We start from the raw sequence: 24,371 nt of genomic DNA, 5'->3' as shown, positions 1-24,371 counted from the left end.
ATCAGTGCGATAAACATTGTAACCAGTTATACAAATATCCGTATCAAGAACAGACTTGCTGAGCCAGGTTTCAGAAAACACAATTATATCAGCATCAGTTGATTTAGCCCAAATCCTAACCCCATCCATTTTTGACAACAGGCTGTGTACATTTAAATGAAAAATACCAAGACCAGATCTTGATTTCAAATCAGAGGGGGTTTGGAGACATTGCATATCAGGGCCAGGGTTAGGCTGCACGTTACCTGATATCAACAATAGAAGAATAACTAGCCACCTCTGTTTAATAACTTTGCACGGCTTCTCTTTTTTAAGAGACCTACTGCAAGCGAAGTCTACAAGTGAGTTTCCAGACAATACAAAACAGTCATTTAAAACCATTAGACTTTGGTAGTGACACAAATTCGTAATGTTCACATCATGCCACAAATACATCGGCACTTGGACGAGTGGAACGAGTAAAAAGGAGCGAGTTCCTGCAAACAAAATGTCCAATGGACGGGAGAGCACATTGTCAGATGTACTCACCCAGCGACAATGTTCGTTTTCTCCAGATCTCGTTAAAGTCAGTGCATAAAGCAATACCATGAAAACTGTCATTTTCTCTGACAAATGTAAATAATAGAGCCCAATGAAGGTAAGGGGAGAGAGGGACAGCGTATATGTAAATCTGAATGTGAGTATTTGCACGTGTGAGTAGATTGGGTGTTGAGGTCGATTGAGAGAGCGGGTTGGGGATTGATGAGCTGCCACTGACAGCCAGACGAAGAGCAAAAAGGAGCGGCTTGGACGAGACACTCCGTGGATGAAGAAGGAACTCAGGCCAGCCAGAGATAGGGTTACTTTGGTAAACTTCAGTGCCGAGTTGAAGTGCCAAGTTGAGGAAGACCCGTGATCTTTACAGCAGCAAAAATAAAATAGTTTGCACTACACAACAAAGAAGTTACTCAGCCATAAATAAATAGGTTATTAGTAGGTTAAAATGTACTAGACACAGACAAACGACTTGACATGCTACCATCTTGGGAACAGCTTATATACATCTATATACATCTGTAGACATGATCCATCCCACCAGAGGGTGGAGGGGCACCTGTATCAGTGGTTTTGACCAGATAGACACACAGTATAGTGCCTCCCATGTACTCTCCTAAGATTGGACTTTTCTATACCACGTATCACGTGACTGTGTACAAAACTGCCAATGGTAGAAAACTTTGCCAGCGGTAGAAAACTTTGCCAGCGGTAGACAGTGCATTCGTTAAGTATTCAGACCCATTCACTTTTCCACATTTAGTTACATTTCAGCCTCATTCTAAAATGGAATAATATTTTTTCCCCTCATCAACACACAATACCCCATAATAACAAATCAAAAACAGATTTTTATACACTTTTGCACATGTATTTACTTAAGTATTCAGACTCTTTGCTATGAGACTCGAAATTGAGCTCAGATGCATCCTGATTCCATTGATCATCCTTGAGATGTTTCTACAACTTGATTGGAGTCCACCTGTGGTAAATTCCATTGATTAGACATGATTTGGAAAGGCACACACCTGTCTATATAAGGCCCCACAGTTTACAGTGCACGTCAGAGCAAAAACCAAGCCACGAGGTCAAAGGAATTGTCCGTAGAGCTCTGAGACAGGATTGTGTCGAGGCACAGATCTGGGGAAAGGTACCAAAAAATGTCTGACAAATATATTGATAAAAGTATTTGTATTTATTATGGATCCCCATTAGTTCCTGCCAAGGCAGCAGCTACTCTTCCTGGGGTTTATTATGGATCCCATTAGTTCCTGCCAAGGCAGCAGCTACTCTTCCTGGGGTTTATTATAGATCCCCATTAGTTCCTGCCAAGGCAGCAGCTACTCTTCCTGGGGTCCAGCAAAAATAAAGGCAGTTATACCATTTTAAAAACATTACAATAAATTCACAACACACTGTGTCCTCAGTCACCTTGTCCTAGAGATATTTACATGGTTATCAAAACGTCACATCAGGGTAAGCCTAAACAAAACACAGCCCTATGGGAAAAATGAATGGTGGAAAAACGATTGGAACCATCTCCGTTTGACCTCTAGTTTTTATGGATATTATGACTCTACAGAGCCCCACAGTGGACATGTCAAAATATGTTCCATTGATAAAGCACACTTTATTTAACCTCAATGTCATCTTGTTTTTACATGGCATTGTAGATGTTAGCGGTATATAGTATGTATTTTGGATGTTTTCAGTGTGTTTTTAACCTTTTCAGACAATGGGTTAATCACAATTAAAAAATAGTGCACTAACATTACACAAAGTGAACTGAAGTCTGACAGCCCAAACAAAAACACAAATTCTCAGTCAAAAACACAAGTCAGAACACAGCCTCTTGATTCTCTCATGTGTTTTCAGGTTCTCTGACTGGGAAAATGTCTTTCCACAATGAGAGCAGTGGTATGTCTCCTCCTGTGTATTTGTATGTATTCGTTCATGCTCTTTCAGGTACCTTAACCGGGTAAATCTCTCTCCACACTGGGAGCAGCGGTACATCTTCTTACCTGTGTGTGTCCTCACATGCTTGTTCAGGTTTCCTACCTGGCCAAAACTCTTTCCACAATGGGAACATTGAAAAGCTTTTCCCCTGTGTGTCCCCTCTCATGGTTTTGCAGGCTCCCTAACTGGGTAAACGTCATTCCACATTGGGAACAGTGGTAAGGCTTCTCTCCAGTGTGTATTCTCTTATGTATTCTCAGGCTCCCTAACTGAGTAAAACTCTTTCCACACTGGGAGCAGTGATGTCGGCCTGCTGGTTTGGACGTCTCGGGGTCTGGTTTCCCTGAAGGACTCTTCCTGCTGTCAGAAGGAGAGTCTGGTCTCTCTCCTGTCAAAGACAAACAGATTATTTAATTAAACAGAAACCTGAATGAAACCTCCACATGATAAAACTTCCTATGACGTATTCCTGTAATTTCCGGACTATTAAGCGCACCTGAATATAAGCCGCACCCACTGAATTTAAAAATATATATTATTTTGAACATAAATAAGCCGCACATGTCTATAAGCCGCAGGTGCCTACCGGTACATTGAAACAAATGAACTTTACACAGGCTTTAACGAAACACGGCTTGTAACAAAAAATAAGCAGTAAGCTTTAGTTGTCTTTTTGCACTGAGTGAATTCCTCACGCTGCTGTTTCCAACGTCTTATCATCGACTCATTAAGACCAAGCTCCCGTGCAGCAGCTCTATTTCCTTTTCCAACAGCCAGATCAATCGCCTTCAACTTGAAAGCTGCATCTCCGTGTCTTTGCCATGATGAGGGTGACAAAATGACTACCGTAATCAGAATGATGGGAAGTTTGAGAGCGCTCGATTTAATCTAAACAGTAAACAAAAAAGTTGTTTGACCTTAACCCGTCCGGCAATTTCATTGGTCTAATGAAAGCTTCATACCGCCAAAAAACTGAGCACGTCACAGAATGTGTTTTTTTTAGAAAAAAAATTGAAAGCGGGAAAAATCCATATATTAGCCGAGTCATTGTTTAAGACGCGAGGTTCAAAGCGTGGGAAAAAGTTGCGGCTTATAGTCCAGAATTTACGGTCATCTAGACTAGATCCCTCAATCACCTAAAGTCAGTTTTCACAAGTATTATTAAGGTGACTAGAAAATGCAGGTCTCTGTGTGGTTCTTAGTCAGAGACTCTGTCAGTCAGTATGGTCAGGAGGAGTTGAGGAGTCTGGTTGCCTTTTACAAGGAGCACTTGACTAAGGCATAATTACACCAGAGGAAGTCATGTCAGAGTACTCCCAGTACAGAGATTTGCCCAGGGCCCATCAGCTGTCCCAATGAGACATTTTCCTCAATGTCCTGCAGTCAGGTGTTTACTAGGATAATGTTACCAATGTCATAAACGTGAGCTGTATATTTTGATAAAATTACACAACACATAATTGAAAGAAACAAATTTGCTCAAGGCACATTATACATAATTGAATGAACCATGAATAAATAACTTGTTAATGTTATGAAAGAATTAAGCATAAACAAATACATTTTTCTTTAGAGAGCCAGATTCAGGTGACGGAGGTCTCCTTGGTGCTTCCTGTCTCCACTGACTGAGATCTCCTTGGTGCTTCCTGTCTCCACTGACTGAGATCTCCTTGGTGCTTCCTGTCTCCACTGACGGAGGTCTCCTTGGTGCTTCCTGTCTCCACTGACTGAGATCTCCTTGGTGCTTCCTGTCTCCACTGACTGAGATCTCCTTGGTGCTTCCTGTCTCCACTGACTGAGATCTCCTTGGTGCTTCCTGTCTCCACTGACTGAGATCTCCTTGGTGCTTCCTGTCTCCACTGACTGAGATCTCCTTGGTGCTTCCTGTCTCCACTGACTGAGATCTCCTTGGTGCTTCCTGTCTCCACTGACTGAGATCTCCTTGGTGCTTCCTGTCTCCACTGACTGAGATCTCCTTGGTGCTTCCTGTCTCCACTGACTGAGATCTCCTTGGTGCTTCCTGTCTCCACTGACGGAGGTCTCCTTGGTGCTTCCTGTCTCCACTGACGGAGGTCTCCTTGGTGCTTCCTGTCTCCACTGACGGAGGTCTCCTTGGTGCTTCCTGTCTCCACTGACGGAGGTCTCCTTGGTGCTTCCTGTCTCCACTGACAGAGGTCTACTTGATCACACACATCCACAGTTGAAGTCAGAAGTTTACATACACTTAGGTGGGAGTCATTAAAACTTGTTTTTCAACCACTCCACAAATTTCTTGTTAACAATGTATAGTTTTGGCAAGTCAGTTAGTACATCTACTTTGTGCATGATACAAGTAATTTTCCCAACAATTGTTTACAGACATATTATTCACTTATAATTCACTGTATCACAATTCCAGTGAGTCAGAAGTTTACATACACTAAGTTGACTGTGCCTTTAAACAGCTTGGAAAATTCCAGAAAATGATGTCATGGCTTTAGAAGCTTCTGATAGGTTAATTGACATCATTTGAGTCAATTGGAGGTGTACCTGTGGATGTATTTCAAGGCCTACCTTCAAACTCAGTGCCTCTTTGCTTGACATCACGGGAAAATCAAAAGAAATCAGCCAAAACCTCAGATTTATTTTTTAGACTTCCACAAGTCTGGTTCATCCTTGGGAGGAATTTCCAAATTCCTGAGGGTACCACGTTCATCTGTATAAACAATAGTATGCAAGTATAAACACAGTGGGACCACGCAGCCGTCATACCGCTTTGGAAGGAGACGTACTTTGGTGCGAAACGTGCAAATCAATCCCAGAACAGCAGCAAAGAACCTTGTGAAGTTGCTGGAGGAAATAGGTACAAAAGTATCTATATCCACAGTAAAACGAGTCCTTTATCGACCTAACCTGAAAGGCAGCTCAGCAAGGAGAAGCCACTGCTCCAAAACCGCCATAAAAAAGCCAGACTACGGTTTGCAACTGCACATGGGGACAAATATCATACTTTTTGGAGAAATGTCCTCTAGTCTGATGAAACAAAAATAGAACTGTTTGGCCATAATGACCATCATTATGTTTGGAGGAAAAAGGGGGAGGCTTGCAAGCCGAGGAACACCATCCCAACCTTGAAGTACGGGGGTGGCAGCATGATGTTGTGGGGGTGCTTTGCTGCAGGAGGGACTGGTGCACTTCACAAAATAGATGGCATCATGAGGGTGGAAAAGTATGTGGATATATTGAAGCAACATCAAGACATCAGTCAGGAAGTTAAAGCTTGGTTGCAAATGGGTCTTCCAAATGGACAATGACCCCAAGCAAACTTCCAAAGTTCAGGAAAAATGGCTTAAGGACAACAAAGTCAAGGTGTTGGAGTGGCCATCACAAAGCCCTGACCTCAATCCTATAGAACATTTGTGGGCAGAAATGAAAAAGCGAGTGTGAGCAAGGAGGCCTACAAACCTGATTAAGTTACACCAGCTCTGTCACGAGGAATGGGCCAAAATTCACCCAACTTATTGTGGGAAGCTTGTGGAAGGCTACCCGAAACATTTGACCCAAGTTAAACAATATAAAGGCAATGCTACCAAATACTAATTGAGTGTATGCAAACGTCTGACCCACTGGGAATGTTTTGAAAGAAATAAAAGCTGAAAGAAATAATTCTCTCTACTATTATTTTGACATGACATTCTTAAAATAAAGAGGTGATCCTAACTGACCGAAGACAGTGAATTTTTACTAGGATTAAATGTCAGGAATTGTGAAAAACTGAGTTTAAACGTATTTGGCTAAGGTGTATTTAAACTTCCGACATCAACTGTATCTCTGTCCGCCTACCTGCTAGGATGATATACAGGAAAGTGTCTATGCCTGCCTGCTAGGATGATATACAGTAAATATCATGATCTAGTCATAGACCATGTCTGACTTCCTTAATAAATCCTATAGATACTGTTCATGATCTAGTCATACACCATGTCTGACTTCCTTAATAAGTCCTATAGATACTGTTCATAATCTAGTCATACACCATGTCTGACTTCCTTAATAAATCCTATAGATACTGTTCATAATCTAGTCATACACCATGTCTGACTTCCTTAATAAGTCCTATAGATACTGTCCACTGTTTCAGAGTAGGAGTGGCCATGACCCTTCCAAATTGTAAGGATTACGCTAGCTGCTGTAACCACAGCAACATTTATTTCGGTGACAGAATTATAGAGTAACTTTGGAATACGCTAGATACACTACATGACCGAACGTATGTGGACACCTGCTTGTCAAACATCTTATTCCAAAATCAAGTGAATTAAAAAGGGGATTGGTCCCCCCTTTGCTGCTATAACAGCCTCCACTCTTCTGGGAAGGCTTTCCACTAGATGTCGGAACATTGCTGTGGGGGACTTGCTTCCATTCAGCCACAAGAGCATTAGTGAGGTCGGGAACTGATGTTGGGCGATTAGGCCTGGCTCGCAGTTGGCGTTCCAATTCATCCCAAAGGTGTTCGATGGGGTTGAGGTCAGGGATCTGTGCAGGCCAGTCAAGTTCTTCTACACCGATCTCAACAAACCATTTCTGTATGGACCTAGGTCCAGGGGCATTGTCATGCTGAAACAGCAAAGGGCCTTCCCCAAATTTGTTGCCACAAAGTTGGAAGCACAGAATGGTCTAGAATGTCATTGTATGCTGTAGCGTTTACACCACTCCAGCCTACGCTTGGCACTCTAGCAATGATAAAGTACTTTATGATAACGCGAAAATTAAATAAACGATTTGGTATCATTTTTATTATGGAAGATTGAATAAGTTTGCTTCAAACGGTTTGCTTGGAATGATTTGTAGCCATCGTCTCGACTATCTGTGCATGAGAGTCCATTCAACTCAGTTTCCCTACCTGAAAAACGCCATTCCGTAAAGTGTATTCACGCACGCAAATTCAGGAAGAAACTGAAGAGCAGATGGCCTGACCGCGTTTTGCGACTGTCGGCACACTTGACCGCAGTCAACAGTGGGCTCGGAATCGCCTCCAGTTTAGTACGATGGAATTGCAGTATTGAATGAAGACAAGTCCATTCCGTGAGACATTTAAGTTGTGATTTTGCGTGCAAATCCATTGTTAAAGTTTTGTTGTTGGCCAGCTTGTTGATGGTATTCACATCTTACAGTGTAGCTTTATCAATTCCTACATTAAAACGGCATTTAAGATCAGAACTAGAATAGAATGCCGTTTAAAACCACGCATCAGTAAAACAACTATTTTCAAGACAGGACTTCCTGGTGTTACTCAGATCTTCTGTCTCCTCTTCTTCCCTCTCCTCCTCCTTCAATATGACAGTTCTCTCCTTCATTCACTCCAAAAAAAGTATAATCGTTTTCTTCCTCTTCTTTCTCTGTAACAGCCTCTCGCTCTACTTCTTCATTTACTGTGACATCCTCCTCTTCATTCTCCTCTTTCACGACAACGTTCAGCCAAATACCTTCTTTCTCCTTCCAGCAGACCTCTTTTTTAGCAGGAGGGCAGTAGCTTGGTGAGCTCATGGTCGGGGATGTTAGCCAGCTAACCTAGCTAGTTAGCGACTAGCCTAGTGACAGGCTCATTTATCAAGCCAGCTACCGTTACCTGACTAAACGGAAATATCACATTAAATGGGGAAACTAGTTAAAAGACAGAATTATGTTCCAAATACAGAGGCAAATATACACCGAAGCAGTCTGAACAGCTTGAATGTTTCGGCTAGGAAGCTACCGAGGTGGCTGACTAGATGTTGTTGAAGAAGCGTCCCGTCCACTACATTATACGTCACGCTGAAAGCATCGCCTGGAAAACACATATCGCCATCTGTTGACTGGAGTGGTTAACGCAGATAAATGTTTCTTTTATTTCCAGACAAAAAGTGCATTTTTACATTTATTTCATTAAATAATAATATAATAGTCAGACAACTGCAGATTTGTAATAATTATGAATTTAAAACCTACTTCTACATTCTACCAACACAACAGATGTTTCTACTACAGTGAATATTAACCAATGAGGTGGGTCTTTACACATTCTACCAACACAACAGATGGTAATACTACAGTGAATATTAACCAATGAGGTGGGTCTTTACACATTCTACCAACACAACAGATGGTAATACTACAGTGAATATTAACCAATGAGGTGGGTCTTTACACATTCTACCAACACAACAGATGGTAATACTACAGTGAATATTAACCAATGAGGTGGGTCTTTACACATTCTACCATCACAACAGATGTTTCTACTATGAACACTTTCAGGTTAATTGAAGTTAAATTCCCAAATAGCCTCTACAGGTTTGGTCATTATCAGGTATTGGAGCGTTGAAAGATGATGCACAACAACGGTTTCTTCCACAAAACCACAACTTCAATAACCACCGCGGTCTAAATAACTGTAAAGTAAGTCGCCATCGAAATGACTACCGCTACAATCGACCAATCAACCATGACTTGAGCCTGTCGCCTGCAGTCCGTGGAGAAAAGTAGCTTTTTTTTCTGGTAAAGTTACACTGGGTACATGGGCCACATCAATCATTACCGTCCGGCACATTGTCTAGGAAAGTACTACGTGGCTGTGGTGGAAGATCAGACCTCACCACCATTTGACTGATGTTGGGGGCGTGTCTGAAGGCTACCCGTCGGGGTTCTTTAATCGTCTTTTCCAGTTGTGGATCAATGATCAAGACGTGCCAGTGTTTTAATGATGTGGTCCAACTGTTTACCAAGTGGGGAGAACTGAAGGAAGCATTGAACATGTTGGTCTGGAGGGAGGGAGGTTTGGGGAGAACTGAAGGAAGCATTGAACATGTTGGTCTGGAGGGAGGGGAGGTTTGGGGAGAACTGAAGGAAGCATTGAACATGTTGGTCTGGAGGGAGGGAGGTTTGGGGAGTACTGAAGGAAGCATTGAACATGTTGGTCTGGAGGGAGGGAGGTTTGGGGAGTACTGAAGGAAGCATTGAACATGTTGGTCTGGAGGGAGGGGAGGTTTGGGGAGAACTGAAGGAAGCATTGAACATGTTGGTCTGGAGGGAGGGAGGTTTGGGGAGAACTGAAGGAAGCATTGAACGTGTTGCTCTGGAGGGAGGGGAGGTTTGGGGAGTACTGAAGGAAGCATTGAACACGTTGATCTGGAGGGAGGGGAGGTTTGGGGAGAACTGAAGGAAGCATTGAACGTGTTGGTCTGGAGGGAGGGAGGTTTGGGGAGAACTGAAGGAAGCATTGAACGTGTTGCTCTGGAGGGAGGGGAGGTTTGGGGAGTACTGAAGGAAGCATTGAACACGTTGATCTGGAGGGAGGGGAGGTTTGGGGAGAACTGAAGGAAGCATTGAACATGTTGATCTGGAGGGAGGGGAGGTTTGGGGAGTACTGAAGGAAGCATTGAACATGTTGGTCTGAAGGGAGGGAGGTTTGGGGAGTACTGAAGGAAGCATTGAACGTGTTGCTCTGGAGGGAGGGGAGGTTTGGGGAGTACTGAAGGAAGCATTGAACGTGTTGGTCTGGAGGGAGGGGAGGTTTGGGGAGTACTGAAGGAAGCATTGAACATGTTGGTCTGGAGGGAGGGAGGTTTGGGGAGTACTGAAGGAAGCATTGAACATGTTGGTCTGAAGGGAGGGAGGTTTGGGGAGTACTGAAGGAAGCATTGAACGTGTTGGTCTGGAGGGAGGGAGGTTTGGGGAGTACTGAAGGAAGCATTGAACATGTTGGTCTGGAGGGAGGGGAGGTTTGGGGAGTACTGAAGGAAGCATTGAACATGTTGGTCTGGAGGGAGGGAGGTTTGGGGAGTACTGAAGGAAGCATTGAACGTGTTGATCTGGAGGGAGGGAGGTTTGGGGAGTACTGAAGGAAGCATTGAACATGTTGGTCTGGAGGGAGGGAGGTTTGGGGAGAACTGAAGGAAGCATTGAACGTGTTGGTCTGGAGGGAGGGAGGTTTGGGGAGTACTGAAGGAAGCATTGAACATGTTGATCTGGAGGGAGGGGAGGTTTGGGGAGTACTGAAGGAAGCATTGTCGCTGTCTGAAACGTTCATCCAGACAGTCCTCTGGGTAACCCCGCTGTCTGAAACACTCATCCAGACAGTCGGCTTGTTTGTCATAGTCACTCTGTGTACCACAAAACCTGCTTATGCGACAGTATTGGCTGACGGAGAGACTATTTTCTAGGGGTGTAGGGTGGAAGCTAACAGGGATTTCCTGTCCGTTGGCTTCCTGTATAGGTCTGTGCTAAAGCCACTCCTCTCCCTCTTAATCAAAATGTCCAGATAACTTGTTTCATGCGCATCAAAGGTGAGGGTGAATTTTAGATGACAGAAGTCACATTTAGGTGCCAGGTGTAACTGAGGCCATAGATGCTCCATATCCATTACTTTGAGTGTTTTATATAATACAACTAAATGTGTTTCTGTGTTGCAGCGGCTGTCAAGAAATGGAACGGCAAGGCCACAGAACATGATATAAGAGGAGCTGTGGGAGACCACCTCAAGCCCCTGGTAGAGCCAGGGGTGGTGTTTACCACTCCTTCAGCAGGCTGGAAAAGTCCGACTGATACTGTTTTTCATACTAAGTTGGACTAAGATATGTGTTGCTTTGCGCATATTTCTTCAATATGTTCAAATCAAGCTTTATTTATACAGCACATTTCAGACATGCATGCAACACAATGGCTTCACAGGAAAATATAAAGTAAATAAACAAATATTTACCACAACAGGATAAAAAAAATATATAAGAATAACAACTGAAAGATTAATGAGCATTGTAAGGAAATATCATTGATTAAAATATTAAGAATTGGATGCAATATCCAACCCAAAATATAAGCTTGTTTTACTCCATTGTTTGTTGTTACGTTCCCCAGCAAGAAAACCAGAAATGTCCCTTAAATAGAAGAGGAACTAACAAAGAGTCACTGACAACAACCACAACTAAACAGGTGGGGTTTTAGGAGGGGTTCTGAAAGACACTATGGGGGTGTCCACTGAAAGTTGACTAGTAACAACAACTGGGACCTAAAAGACAGCCACTAAATCTGCCCAAGAGGCAAACAAAAGAAAAACCCACACCAAACTTAAAGACAGGACGCAAACCAAAAAGGTAGCGTAACTAAAGTTGTTGACCCTCCACGTCTTTGAAGACAACTGGCATACTGGGCCAGACACTCTTAAATAGCACCTGGACCAGCTCAGGTGAAATACCTTCCCACTAACGAGATGGACAAGCCAGCACAGGTGGAACACAAACTGACTAATGAGGTGACACCAATCAGTGTGTCCTACGTGCTAACGAGCTAGACGTGCTAACGACGTGCTAACGAGCAAGACCTGCTAACGAGCTAGACCTGCTAACGGGCTAGTCGTGCTAGACGTGCTAACGGGCTAGACGTGCTAACGACCTAGACATGCTAACGAGCTAGACGTGCTAAAGTCCAACCTCAAAACATAAATGGAAAAACCAAAGCCTGTAACACCTTCTCCCTTAAGACAACAAATACGTCCTATATTTTTGTTGGACAAGTTTGCTCACCATCAACAGAAAACAACTTCCATTTCACATTATAATCAACTACAATGCTTCACCTTCACCAATATAAACATGGTGTCTACTGGCTGTCAACAATTAAAAACAAGAAAACACACCTATTTTTAAATATATATATTTTTCTACAATGTCATTTTTTTTTAAACTCACTAGCTTCTAGAACTCTCGTCTTCCTAAAACTCACTAGCTTCTAGAACTCTCGTCTTCCTAAAACTCACTAGCTTCTAGAACTCTCGTCTTCCTAAAACTCACTAGCTTCTAGAACTCTCGTCTTCCTAAAACTCACTTGCTTCTAGAACTCTCGTCCCCTTGGAACGAGCCCAAACAAAACTCATCTCCAATACAGAGAAACATGCAGTCAAAATAAATTGGGATCCATGGCAACGCACTGGCGAAACGCAAAACATTTTTGACTGCCCACCATTGAGAATTTCAGCAACCAAGTTGTCCTTACCACGGTCTGATTTCAAGAGGAAACTCCTGCAATATCGGTAGTAGCTTTCCACCTCACTGCGGAGCTTCTCTCTCTTTTCAGGGTTCACTAGATAGGCATGTTGTTGGATCTGGGCCCAGTCCCCAATGTCAAGCTCTAGTACATTTGGGTTGGCACCTCCGAGAATGAACCCTGATATTCTAATAGCAGGGCAACAATGTCAATATAATTGTACCCAAAAATGGTAAGCTGGTTGCATAAATAATTATCATTACTAAATGTTACATAATATGAAATATGAAAATCAAATGTACACCCCTTTGTTAATATGTATTGGCAATAATTCACTTAATGGTGAGGCATGGAATAATAAAACATGTATATACACACAAACATCTGCCATAATCATATTACTTGTATGTTTTTAAACACCTTATAAACTGCACCAGCAACAACAACACTGCTGTTTAGTAGCAATACATCACTGATATCCATTAAGGGGAAAATCAGGTTGTACGTGCTGTTGAAACTAACACCACTAAAAAACATGGAAATGGGAGATATATTTGACCTCACTGGTTAGAGGACAACCTGCAGAAGACAGTCAGCTACATTTTGGAGTGATACCTTACAATTTAGGGGTCGCTAAACAAAGGAATGAAACACTTATTTGTCATCACTCATCGATATCATGTTGAAATCAATTGCGTGAGAGTGGGGAGATGAGGTTGCATGTCCTGTTAAAACTAACAGCTCAAAAACCACATGGAATCTGGGAATAATGTGTACATCACTGGTTAGAGGACAACTTGTAGAAAACAGCTAGCTACATTTTGATTCAAGTGGGTCACCAATGCTGTAAGTGTAACACAGCTCTTTTTTGTTAGTCACTTTTTGTTAAATCACATAAATAGTACTCTTTCAATTCAGAGCCTGGATTTTTCCCCTGATGAGGCTAATATCCATATCATGCTGAAATCAATAGAACAGGGGGCAAACGATTAGGGTTCTACATTGTGACATCATTAAAATACTCCTACTACAATGTTAAAACATTCTACATTATGACATAATTTAATTGATATCATGAAACAACTCCTTCATGTATGTATTTTCTGATGTTTGATCAGAGATCTTTTATCAGAGTATCTCTTGTCACATTGATCACAGCTATAAGGTTTCTCTCCAGGGTGTGTTCTCTGGTGTATAGACAGATAGCTAGATGTAGTAAAACTCTTCCCACATTGACCACAGCTATAATATTTCTCTCCTGTGTGTGTTCTCTGGTGGTATATCAGGCTGAATGACTGAGTAAAACTCTTCCCACTTTGATCACAGCTATAAGATTTCTCTCCTGTGTGTGTTCTCTGGTGTGAAGTCAGCTGGCTGGATGTGGTAAAACTCTTCACACATTGATCACAGCCATAAAGTTTCTCTCCTGTGTGTGTATGCTGGTATACTATCAGGTTGTTTAGCTGAGTAAAACTCTTCCCACATTGATCACAGCCATTAGGTTTAACAGGTTTAAGGTTTAACAAATCTTTTGTTTACAAAAGCTTTGTTAAATCAGCACAACAGTTTTCAGCTGGGCTAACATAATTGCAAAAGGGTTTTCTAATGATCAATTAGCCTTTTAAAATGATAAACTTGGATTAGCTAACACAACGTGCCATTGTAACACAGGAGTGATGGTTGCTGATAATGGGCCTCTGTACGTCTATGTAGATATTCCATTAAAAAAAATCAGCTGTTTCCAGCTACAATAGTCATTTACAACATTAACAATGTCTAAACTGTACTTCTGATGAATTTGATGTTATTTTAATGGGCAAAAAAATTGATTTTCTTTCAAAAACAAGGACTAAGTGACCCCAAACTTTAGATTGTTAGTGTACATCTACATTATGTATTGTTACACCATGTAGGAGCAGTATAGACCTAATCTGTTCATTATATACATCTACATGATGTATTGTTACACCATGTAGGAGCAGTATAGACCGACAGTAGCTGGCTACTTATTTAAATTTATTTTGACTTAATGAAACTGCCTTAAATGTGCTGTAGTAAACATTTTTTTATTCTCACTAATCAATCAACACATTCCTGTCTTTGTATATCTCAATACAATAGTATTATTTAATGAAATCCATTTTAAATAATATTTTCCCCAACTGCGTTTTCCATCCAGTCAGCAGACGGCGATGTGCGTCTTTCAGGCGATGCTGCAGCGTGACGTATAATCTAGTGGACGGTTCTTCAAAAACAACAAGTTAACCACCTCGGTAGCTTGCTAGCCAACATAGCCGAAAGATTCAAGCTCGTTAGATGCTTTCGGTGTATATTAGCGGCTGTGTTTTAGACACACTTCTATTGTATCAACTTGTTAACCTATTTAATTTAATATTACGTTGTTTTTTGTTAGTCAGATATAGTAGCTGGCTGGTTAAGTTAGCACTAGCTTAGTTGCTAATGATAGCTAGCTAGCTAACATCCACGAAAATGAGGTCACTAAGCTTCTCCCCTCCTGCTAAAGAAGAGGAGGTCTGCTGGACGGAGAAAGAAGCTCTGGGGCTGAACATTGTAGTGAAAGGGGAGAAGGAAGAGGAGGATGTCACAGTAAAAAAAGAAGTTGGGGATGAGGCTGTTCCAGTGAAAGAAGAGGAGGAAGACATGTTCAGAGTGAAAGAGGAGGAAGAGGATGTTACTGTGAAAGAAGAGGAGGAAGAAAAAGAGGATACAGTTTTTGGAGTTCAGAAGGAAGGGGAAATTTCTGTCACATTGAAAGATGAAGAGGTGGAGGTAGGAGATCTGATTTACACCAGTAAGTACCGCCTTAAATTGTTTTTTTCACTTTGGATATTCGGAGTTGGCTCATCAATACCTCTTCACCGGAGGGCCCTAGGATGATTACTGATATGTCTACAATCAGACGACATAGAGGGCAAGCTACCCCTTGTTTTCTCCGTTCCGTTTCCAAAAAGTGACTTGACATATATATTTGAGAAGGGTCTATCTGCTGACAGCAGACTGGGGGCCACGGCATGTAGTGATTTTAATGTAGTGATGATTTACTACACACCGTTCCCCCCAATAGAGCCATGTGAGAGTTGGGTTGGCTACACCAAAGATGATGGATATGCTGACAAGAAGTCTCTGCCCTAACAAGGGGAGTCGTTGTCCACAAAGCAGCACTGTGGGTTGTCTAGCTCCCGCCTATCCTTTCTTTGGATTGGTGGATACATCTTATTATTGTTATCTATTGTTTATATTCTATGAGGGTTGTTGTCGTCAACTGCCTGTATTCAATGGAGAGAGATGCTAAGCTACTAGCATGAATATGCATAGCGATCTGGAGACAACTCCTATAGTGTTTTTATCAAAGTTGTTGGTATGTCACGTGTCCACATAACAACTTAATCATTATGAAACTTCTGTTAGATCAAGTAAACCTCACGTAGCAAATAAGTCATTCATTTTGTTGTTGACCAAATTCGACACTTTCCACATTGGGTTGATCATTGTTTCCACTTGGATACAACCTACTGTAACCTACTGGCATGACCTACAGAGATACAACCTACTGTAACCTACTGGCATGACCTACAGAGATACAACCTACTGTAACCTACTGGCATGACCTGCAGAGATACAACCTACTGTAACCTACTGGCATGACCTACAGAGATACAACCTACTGTAACCTCCTGGCATGACCTAGCGAGATACAACCTACTGTAACCTACTGGCATGACCTAGAGAGATACAACCTACTGTAACCTACTGGCATGACCTACAGAGATACAACCACTTGGATACAACCTACTGTAACCTACTGGCATGACCTACAGAGATACAACCACTTGGATACAACCTACTGTAACTTACTGGCATGACCTACAGCGATACAACCTACTGTAATTGCATGAGAAAATAATGGTACCAGTCAAAAGTTAAGACACATACTCATTCAAGGATTTTTCTTTACTTTTACTATTTTCTACAATGTAGAATAATAGCGAAGACATCAAAACTCTGAAATAACACATATGGAATCATGTAGTAACCAAAAAAGTGTTAAACAAATCAAAATATATTTTATATTTGAGATTCTTCAAAGTAGCCACCCTTTGCCTTGATGACAGCTTTGCACACTCTTTGTATTCTCTCAACCAGCTTCACCTGGAATACTTTTTCAACAGTCTTGAAGGAGTTACCACATATGCTGAGCACTTGTTGGCTGCTTTTCTTTCACTCTGCGGTCCAACTCATCCCACACCATCTCAATTGGGTTGAGGTTAGGTGATTGTGGAGGCCAGGTCATCTGAAAATATAAAATCTAAAATTTGATCTCATCAGACCAAAAGACAGATTTCCAATGGTCTAATGTCCATTGCTCGTGTTTCTTGGCCCAAGCAAGTCTCTTCTTCTAATTGGTGTTCTTTAGTAATGGTTTCTTTGCAGCAATATCAACCATGAAGGCCTGATGGTCCTCTGAACTGTTGATGTTGAGATGTGTCTGTTACTTGAACTCTGAAGCAAGCTTAGTGAGCTCATGGTTGGAAATGTTAGCTAGCTAGGCTAGTGCTAACTTAACCAGCCGGCTAGCTGACTAATAACAGAAACACCGTAAATATGAAATTAAATCGGATAACTAACTCGACAACAGAAGTGTTTAAAACACAGTGGCTAATACACATGAAAGCGTCTAAAGAGCTTTATTGGTTCGGCTATTTTGGCTAGCAAGCTACGGAGGTGGCTGACTAACTGTTGCTGCTGTTGAAAAAAGCGTCCCATCCACTAGATTAAACATCACACTAGCAGCATTGCCTTAAAGCCCTACGTCGCCATCTGCTGACTGGAGTGGGTAACGCAGTTGAGTAAAATGTATATTATAATTATCAGACAAAAAGTTAAAGGGTGGGAAGCATGAGTTTTTACTCACCAGTGTAACAATACAGTGTGGTTAAAGACTTAGTAACCTAGTTGTATTCACGATCTGGTTACCTATAAGTACAAACAGTTGTTTTTCGTTATTACACATGTTTTCATTTATTTTGGGATATCTTCTAAACTACCCACAATGCAGTATTTCTCAGCGTCATATGGAGGATCTACTCTGTGCTATTGAGTTTCTATGCTAGCTCGGTAGCTAGCTTAAGCTTGCAAACGTTAGCCACACCTCATGCTTTTCATGCACTGTGTGGTTGTGTTATCTAGAGGGAACCCATTAGCACGGTAGGCTCTGGTGCCTTCTTACCGTGGCTTCAAAACAAAAGAGAAAATCACACCTGCTTGCTCCTTTAAAAAAAAATTTTTAGGTAGGTACTTTACATTTGATACCGACAGCTACGAGTCACGCGTTAAAATCGCTAAGCAATATACTTCAAAGCAGTGTGCCGATGCCTGTATCAATTTATCAGCAGCACGTGATCAATGATGTTCGAAGCTTCATTTCATCGAACAACCGCCTGCAGCTCACACTGCAGGCGACTGCAGACTAATTGATCTACAAATCACCTTGCATCATAAATAACTACTCATTGTTATTTATAAATCAGTCAGCCAGTCACCATTTACCCAAAATATAGCATGGACTTGATGCTCACGAATGCTTCAGGGAGATGTTCCCCATCACTACTTTTCAGCATTCTCTGTGAAGTACACTACGGGAGTTTTGTTCGTTTTTCCACCTTGGCTTACTGCTAGCTGACTGACATCTGGAATCTATCTATTTTGGATGTTGGGGATTTTCCATGACATCATTCTGTGTGTCTCTGCTCTTTTGATCTGCATGTTTTAGTTGGGTTTTGTTAGTTGGGTTCTAACTGGTCTCCAGTAGTTGGGCTCCAGCTCGCTGACCATAGCTAGTTGGCTAAATAGCTAATGTTAGCGGGCTGGCTAAGAGAACTGCATATAGCTAACATTCTTTGATATTTGGTTCGATGGCATTATGTATTTCCAAAACTGTGGTTTACTTTAATCACTCAAGTCATGAGTGGAAACGGTTGGTTTAATTTGAAGTTCTACATTTGAAGTTATTTCTGTTGTAGTTTACATCATAGGGAATAGGCTGGTCCTCCATATTACTTCACACCTGACTTTGGCATTCTTCTGAATTCTGATTGGTTTTATGTAATAACTCCAAAAATAGAACAGTGAGGGGTGACTGCATTGGGACTTAAAAAATATTTTTCATTTGATAATTTATAAACAATACAAAAAATACAAATGACAGCATCATACAAATATTAACTACATCACACCTGCCCAGACCCACTAGAACACACCTCCATCTCCATTAACTCCATCACACCTGTCCAGACCCACTAGAACACACCTCCATCTCCATTAACTACATCACACCTGTCCAGACCCACTAGAACACACCTCCATCTCCATTAACTACATCACACCTGCCCAGACCCACTAGAACACACCTCCATCTCCATTAACTACATCACACCTGTCCAGACCCACTAGAACACACCTCCATCTCCATTAACTACATCACACCTGCCCAGACCCACTAGAACACACCCCCATTAACTACATCACACCTGTCCAGACCCACTAGAACACACCTCCATCTCCATTAACTACATCACACCTGTCCAGACCCACTAGAACACACCTCCATCTCCATTAACTACATCACACCTGTCCAGACCCACTAGAACACACCTCCATCTCCATTAACTACATCACACCTGTCCAGACCCACTAGAACACACCTCCATCTCCATTAACTACATCACACCTGTCCAGACCCACTAGAACACACCTCCATCTCCATTAACTACATCACACCTGCCCAGACCCACTAGAACACACCTCCATCTCCATTAACTACATCACACCTGTCCAGACCCACTAGAACACACCTCCATCTCCATTAACTACATCACACCTGTCCAGACCCACTAGAACACACCTCCATCTCCATTAACTACATCACATTTGAGAGTAGTTACATGTCTCCAGCCCCATCCATCATCTTATTACCAAAACAGTGGTGGAATGACATCTTTGTTATTGTTTCAACTGCAGATTGGTTGTTTGATTGTGTGGTTTTTTAAAGGGGCAACCTAGGATTTAAACAGAAACAAAATGGCAGCCCAGAGACCTGAGCTGTGTTGGAATAATCATACTAACCGTACTATTTGTGAAGTACATTGAGTTTGTAGTATGCTTATTGGTTGTAGTATGATATAGTTGGTTTTGCCAAAGGTTCCCTGGTATGCAAGCATTTCTAAACTTTATTCCCTGTTTGGGGTATTGTGATGTCATTATGGGGTATTGTTATGTCATTATGGGGTATTGTCTGAAGATTGATAATAAATAAAAAGATGTCATCCATTTTGGAATAAGGCTGTAACATAACAAAATGTGGGAAAAGGGAAGGGGTCCAAATGCACTGTATGTTCTAGGGCTGTCCCAGATAAAAAAATAGTATTTTCTTTCTACCAATTGATTGGTTGAAATTTTATGACGTGTATTTTTTCATATAGACACACCCCACATGTTTAATAAAATCAACTGTATGTACGGAACTTGAACTGATGCTTCAAGCGTTTGATTAACTAATTAACACACACAAATGACTTGAGGAAGCCAGAGATCAATATAACCAGAAGAAAATAACCAATTACCGACCTGCTGCTGATCTTCGTAAATTTGGACGTTATGCTCCTGAAGTTTCCGGTAAATCCGCAAACTTTTTCCTTTTCCATTTGGAGTGCCAATTTATCTTACCATTTCTACCGATCTGCCAGTTATGAACGAGTTACAACACCTGTTTGGCCCCGCCACTTCCTGGGTCGGTGAAGAGCGGAATTAAATTGAAGGAATAAATCAGAGTCTCACGCTCATAACCTGTGGAAGGCGGGGCTTCCAGCGAGGCGTGGATTTAATAGTATGTTGTACCTAGTTTCCCTCCTTCAGGGAACAGTAGTTATAGTCATAACGTTATGATGAACTTTAACTTAAATACTGGATCTTGCTGTCGGACAGTTGTTTTTGTATTCAGATCTCTGAAATGCTCTCTAACTACGTAACATTTAGTGTCTTCTTATGTTATGCTGGGAAAACAGTTTTCATGGGCACATAAATCCTAAATCATTTCAGAGTTTGCTAAATCCAATGGTTGTAACAGATTCACCTTAAGTTGATTCACAACACCCAAATGGATACTGTCATTAACGCAGTTCTTCAATAATTACACATAATACTTAATACAGTAGCTGTTTACTTAGTCACATGTTCAACTATCATCAGCTGATCCAGGAAATCATTTTCTGAATGCCAGTCAAATGTGCTTCTTCATTCATTACACCGGTAAAGACAGTTATGCCGTGATCCACGTTGGATCCAATATCCCAAACAAATTGATGTTTATAATGTGATATTGTCTGCTTGATTTACAGTAGGGTCTCGTTAGTCTGTTTGCGCACAGAGATACTTAGCTCATAATGTGTGGAGAACTGTTCCTTGATGGATAGGCTATTGCACAACACACAGAGCTATTTTCCTTTATTCAGGACATTTAGCCTACTGGGACTATTCACAACATTATCTGGTGATGAGGTTATGAAATGTCATGACAAATACATTTTAGTTTCCAAGTTTCACCTGAAATATTAAATTATTTATAATCCTAGGTCTATGTTATTGTTAGGTGAAGTTATGGGTCCTACAGTAGGTCTATGTTGTTGTTAGGTGAAGTTATGGGTCCTACAGTAGGTCTATGTTATTGTTAGGTGAAGTTATGGGTCCTACAGTAGGTCTATGTTGTTGTTAGGTGAAGTTATGGGTCCTACAGTAGGTCTATGTTATTGTTAGGTGAAGTTATGGGTCCTACAGTAGGTCTATGTTATTGTTAGGTGAAGTTATGGGTCCTACAGTAGGTCTATGTTATTGTTAGGTGAAGTTATGGGTCAATTTGTTAAACACTTAGTGGACAAACCCTCATTGTCAGGCTGATGGAAAACGAGCCAAAGAGCATTTTACTGGTTGAAGACGTTTTTAAATATAAAGTAGTACATTTTCAACAATAACATAAACATTATATAAATCAGGACATTCAAATGAGTCTTACAATTATAATCCAAAGTATTGTGAAATGCACTCATAATCAACCTGGAAATGGAGGCTATATTTGCTGTCAGCCGATGAGAACTCCCCTGAGTTTTCCCCCACGGTGGTGAATTAGTGAATAGACACAGAGCTTAATGTGAGTTTCCTTGAGTAGCACTCCTGATCTTGCACTGATAGTGTGTTGTAATATTCAGAATACATTGTGGAAAAACTAAAATTTTTGCTCCCCGTTTTTGCTTCAGGCAGATATACAACATCCATAATTAGTGGTTTCTGCATTAGCAGGGAGGTGTTTCTGCAACCAAATTGCGTGTGCATCGCCATTGTCGCAATTTTAGAAAACACAGAAAGGGGCCTATTTTGGAGACCAAAAATTCATCTGGCACACTGCTTAGGATTTCAAAATGTTTTACTTTTTTCTAGCCTAAAATCATTGATGTTACTACTAATGTGAAAACAAGACTAAATATGACTATTGTTGCTCACTTGACTGTCTTAAGACAATTGTCAAGTAATTTTAACATTCATTACAGACGTCAATTGTTGTACAACATCATGGCTACGCTGTTGGCATCACCTTTTACAATAGATTTCTGCTGTTGTGGGCCTTTAACCATCTGTCTGACTTGTTGTTCACACAGGAGAGAGACGTGACTATCTTGGATCCTCTGGGGAGCCTCAACAACATGATGATGCTAACGAGGCAGAGAAGAGTCTCTCCAGATCATATCACCTCAAGAAACCCACAGGGAAGAAATCTCATCTCTGCTCTGACTGTGGGAAACATTGCAAATCTTCATCAGAACTTAAAATACACCAGCGAGTACACACAGGAGAGAAATCTCACCACTGTTTTGAGTGTGGGAAGAGTTACTTAAGATCAGAATCACTAAAAGTACACATGAGAATTCACACTGGAGAGAAACCTTATAGCTGTGATCAATGTGGGAAGAGTTTTACTCAGTCAAGCTGCCTGAAAACTCACCAGAGAATACACACTGGAGAGAAACCTTATAGCTGTGATCAATGTGGGAAGAGTTTTACTCACTCAAGCTGCCTGATAGTACATCTGAGAACACACACAGGAGAGAAACCGTACCACTGCTCTGGCTGCGGAAAGAGATTTGTTAGTTCAACAGATTTAAAATCACACCAAAAAATACACACAGTTGAGAAATCTTAAAACTGTACTCAATGTGGGAAGAGTTTTAATCACTCAAGCTGGCTGATAGTACATCTGAGAGCACACAGGAGAGAAACCTTATAGCTGTGATCAATGTGGGAAGAGTTTTGTTACATCTAGCCATCTGACTCTACACCAGAGAACACACACAGGAGAGAAATCTTATAGCTGTAATCAATGTGGGAAGAGTTTTACTCAGTCATTCAGCCTGATATACCACCAAAGAACACACACAGGAGAGCCTTCCCTGTAGCTCAGTTGGTAGAGCATGGTGTTTGCAACGCCAGGGTTGTGGGTTCGATTCCCACGGGGGGCCAGCACAGAAAAAAAAAAAATGAAATGTATGCATTCACTACTGTAAGTCGCTCTGGATAAGAGTGTCTGCTAAATGACTAAAATGTAAATGTTAAATGAGAGAAACCTTATAGCTATGATCAATGTTTGAAGAGTTTTACTACATCCAGCCAGCTGACTTCACGCCAGAGAACACACACAGGAGAGAAATCGTGTAGCTGTGATCAATGTGGGAAGAGTTTTAGTCACCCAAGCACCCTAATATCACACCGGAGAACTCACACAGGAGAGAAACCTCATAGCTGTAATCAATATCAAAAAATATACTCTGATAAAAGATCTCTAATCAAACATCAGAAAATACATACATGAAGGAGTTGTTTCATGATATCAATGAAATTATGTCACAATGTAGAATGTTTTAACATTGTAGTAGGAGTATTTTAATGATGTCACAATTTAGAAGCCTAATCGTTTTCCCCCTGTTCTATGAGCCTCATCAGTGGAAAAATCTTTGTACTTTGCTCCGTTCATCTTTCCCTCAATCCTGACTAGTCTGCCAGTCCCTGCCACTGAAAAACATCCCCACAGCATGATGCTGCCACCACCATGCTTCACCGTAGGGATGGTGCCTGGTTTCATCCAGGTCTGAGAGTCCTTTAGGTGCTTTTTGGCAACTCCAAGCGTTCTGTCATGAGCCTTTTACTGAGGAGTGGCTTCCGTCTGGCCACTCTACCATAAAGGCCTGATTGTTGGAGTGCTGCAGAGATGGTTGTCCTTCTGGAAGGTTCTCCCATCTACACAGAAGAACTCTGGAGCTTTGTCAGAGTGACCATCAGGTTCTTGGTCACCTCCCTGACCAAGGCCCTTCTCCCAAATGTATGTAGTTCTGTCCTTGAGCTGTTCTTGTCTATTGATCTGTATTATGTCATGTTTTGTGTGGGCCCCAGGAAGAGTAGCTGCTGCTTTTGCAACAGCTAATGGGGATCCTAATAAAATACCAAAATTGCTCAGTTTGGCCGGGTGGCCAGCTCTAGGAAGAGTCTTGGTAGTTCCAAACTTTTTAAATTTTAGAATGATGGAGGCCACTGTGTTCTTGGGGACCTTCAATGCTGCAGACATTTTTTGGTACCTTTCTCCAGATCTGTGCCTCAACACAATCCTGTCTCAGCTCTATGGACAATTCCTTTGACCTCATGGCTTGGTTTTCACTCTGAGAAAGGTGTGTGCCTTTCCAAATCATGTCCAATCAATTGAATTTACCACAGGTGGACTCCAATCAATTTGAAGAAACATCTCAAGGATGATTAATGGAAACAGG

The 24,371-nt window shown here is 41.5% G+C and overlaps 1 protein-coding gene and 1 long non-coding RNA gene across 2 annotated transcripts; one reads left to right on the top strand and one right to left on the bottom strand.

The window, feature by feature from the left end:
• Positions 1-2,144: 2,144 nt before the first annotated feature.
• LOC123732955 (uncharacterized) lies at positions 2,145-12,538 on the bottom strand. Its single transcript, XR_006763533.1, has 2 exons — positions 12,499-12,538; positions 2,145-2,878 (listed from the first exon to the last, which is right to left on the bottom strand). It is a non-coding gene; the product is annotated as an uncharacterized lncRNA (long non-coding RNA).
• A 2,196-nt stretch (positions 12,539-14,734) lies between these two features.
• Positions 14,735-22,955, top strand: LOC123732954 (zinc finger protein 239-like). The gene is made up of 2 exons (XM_045712300.1): positions 14,735-15,301; positions 22,215-22,955. Exons 1-2 carry the CDS (start codon positions 14,980-14,982, stop codon positions 22,754-22,756), a joined length of 864 nt encoding a protein of 287 aa, XP_045568256.1. The 5' UTR covers positions 14,735-14,979; the 3' UTR covers positions 22,757-22,955.
• The last annotated feature ends 1,416 nt before the right edge of the window (positions 22,956-24,371 follow it).

The sequence above is a fragment of the Salmo salar genome, unplaced genomic scaffold (genome assembly GCF_905237065.1).
Source record: "Salmo salar unplaced genomic scaffold, Ssal_v3.1, whole genome shotgun sequence".
Lineage (NCBI taxonomy): Eukaryota > Metazoa > Chordata > Actinopteri > Salmoniformes > Salmonidae > Salmo > Salmo salar.
The sequence above is the reverse complement of the archived record's forward strand: the minus strand, read 5'-3'. Positions and strand labels throughout refer to the sequence as shown.

Excerpts from the sequence above, each read along its gene's own strand:
- LOC123732954 (XM_045712300.1), top strand. The coding sequence starts at position 14,980 with ATGAGGTCACTAAGCTTCTCCCCTCCTGCTAAAGAAGAGGAGGTCTGC. Across the intron at positions 15,302-22,214 it reads AGGAGATCTGATTTACACCA|GAGAGAGACGTGACTATCTT; the intron begins GTAAGTACCGCC and ends TTGTTCACACAG.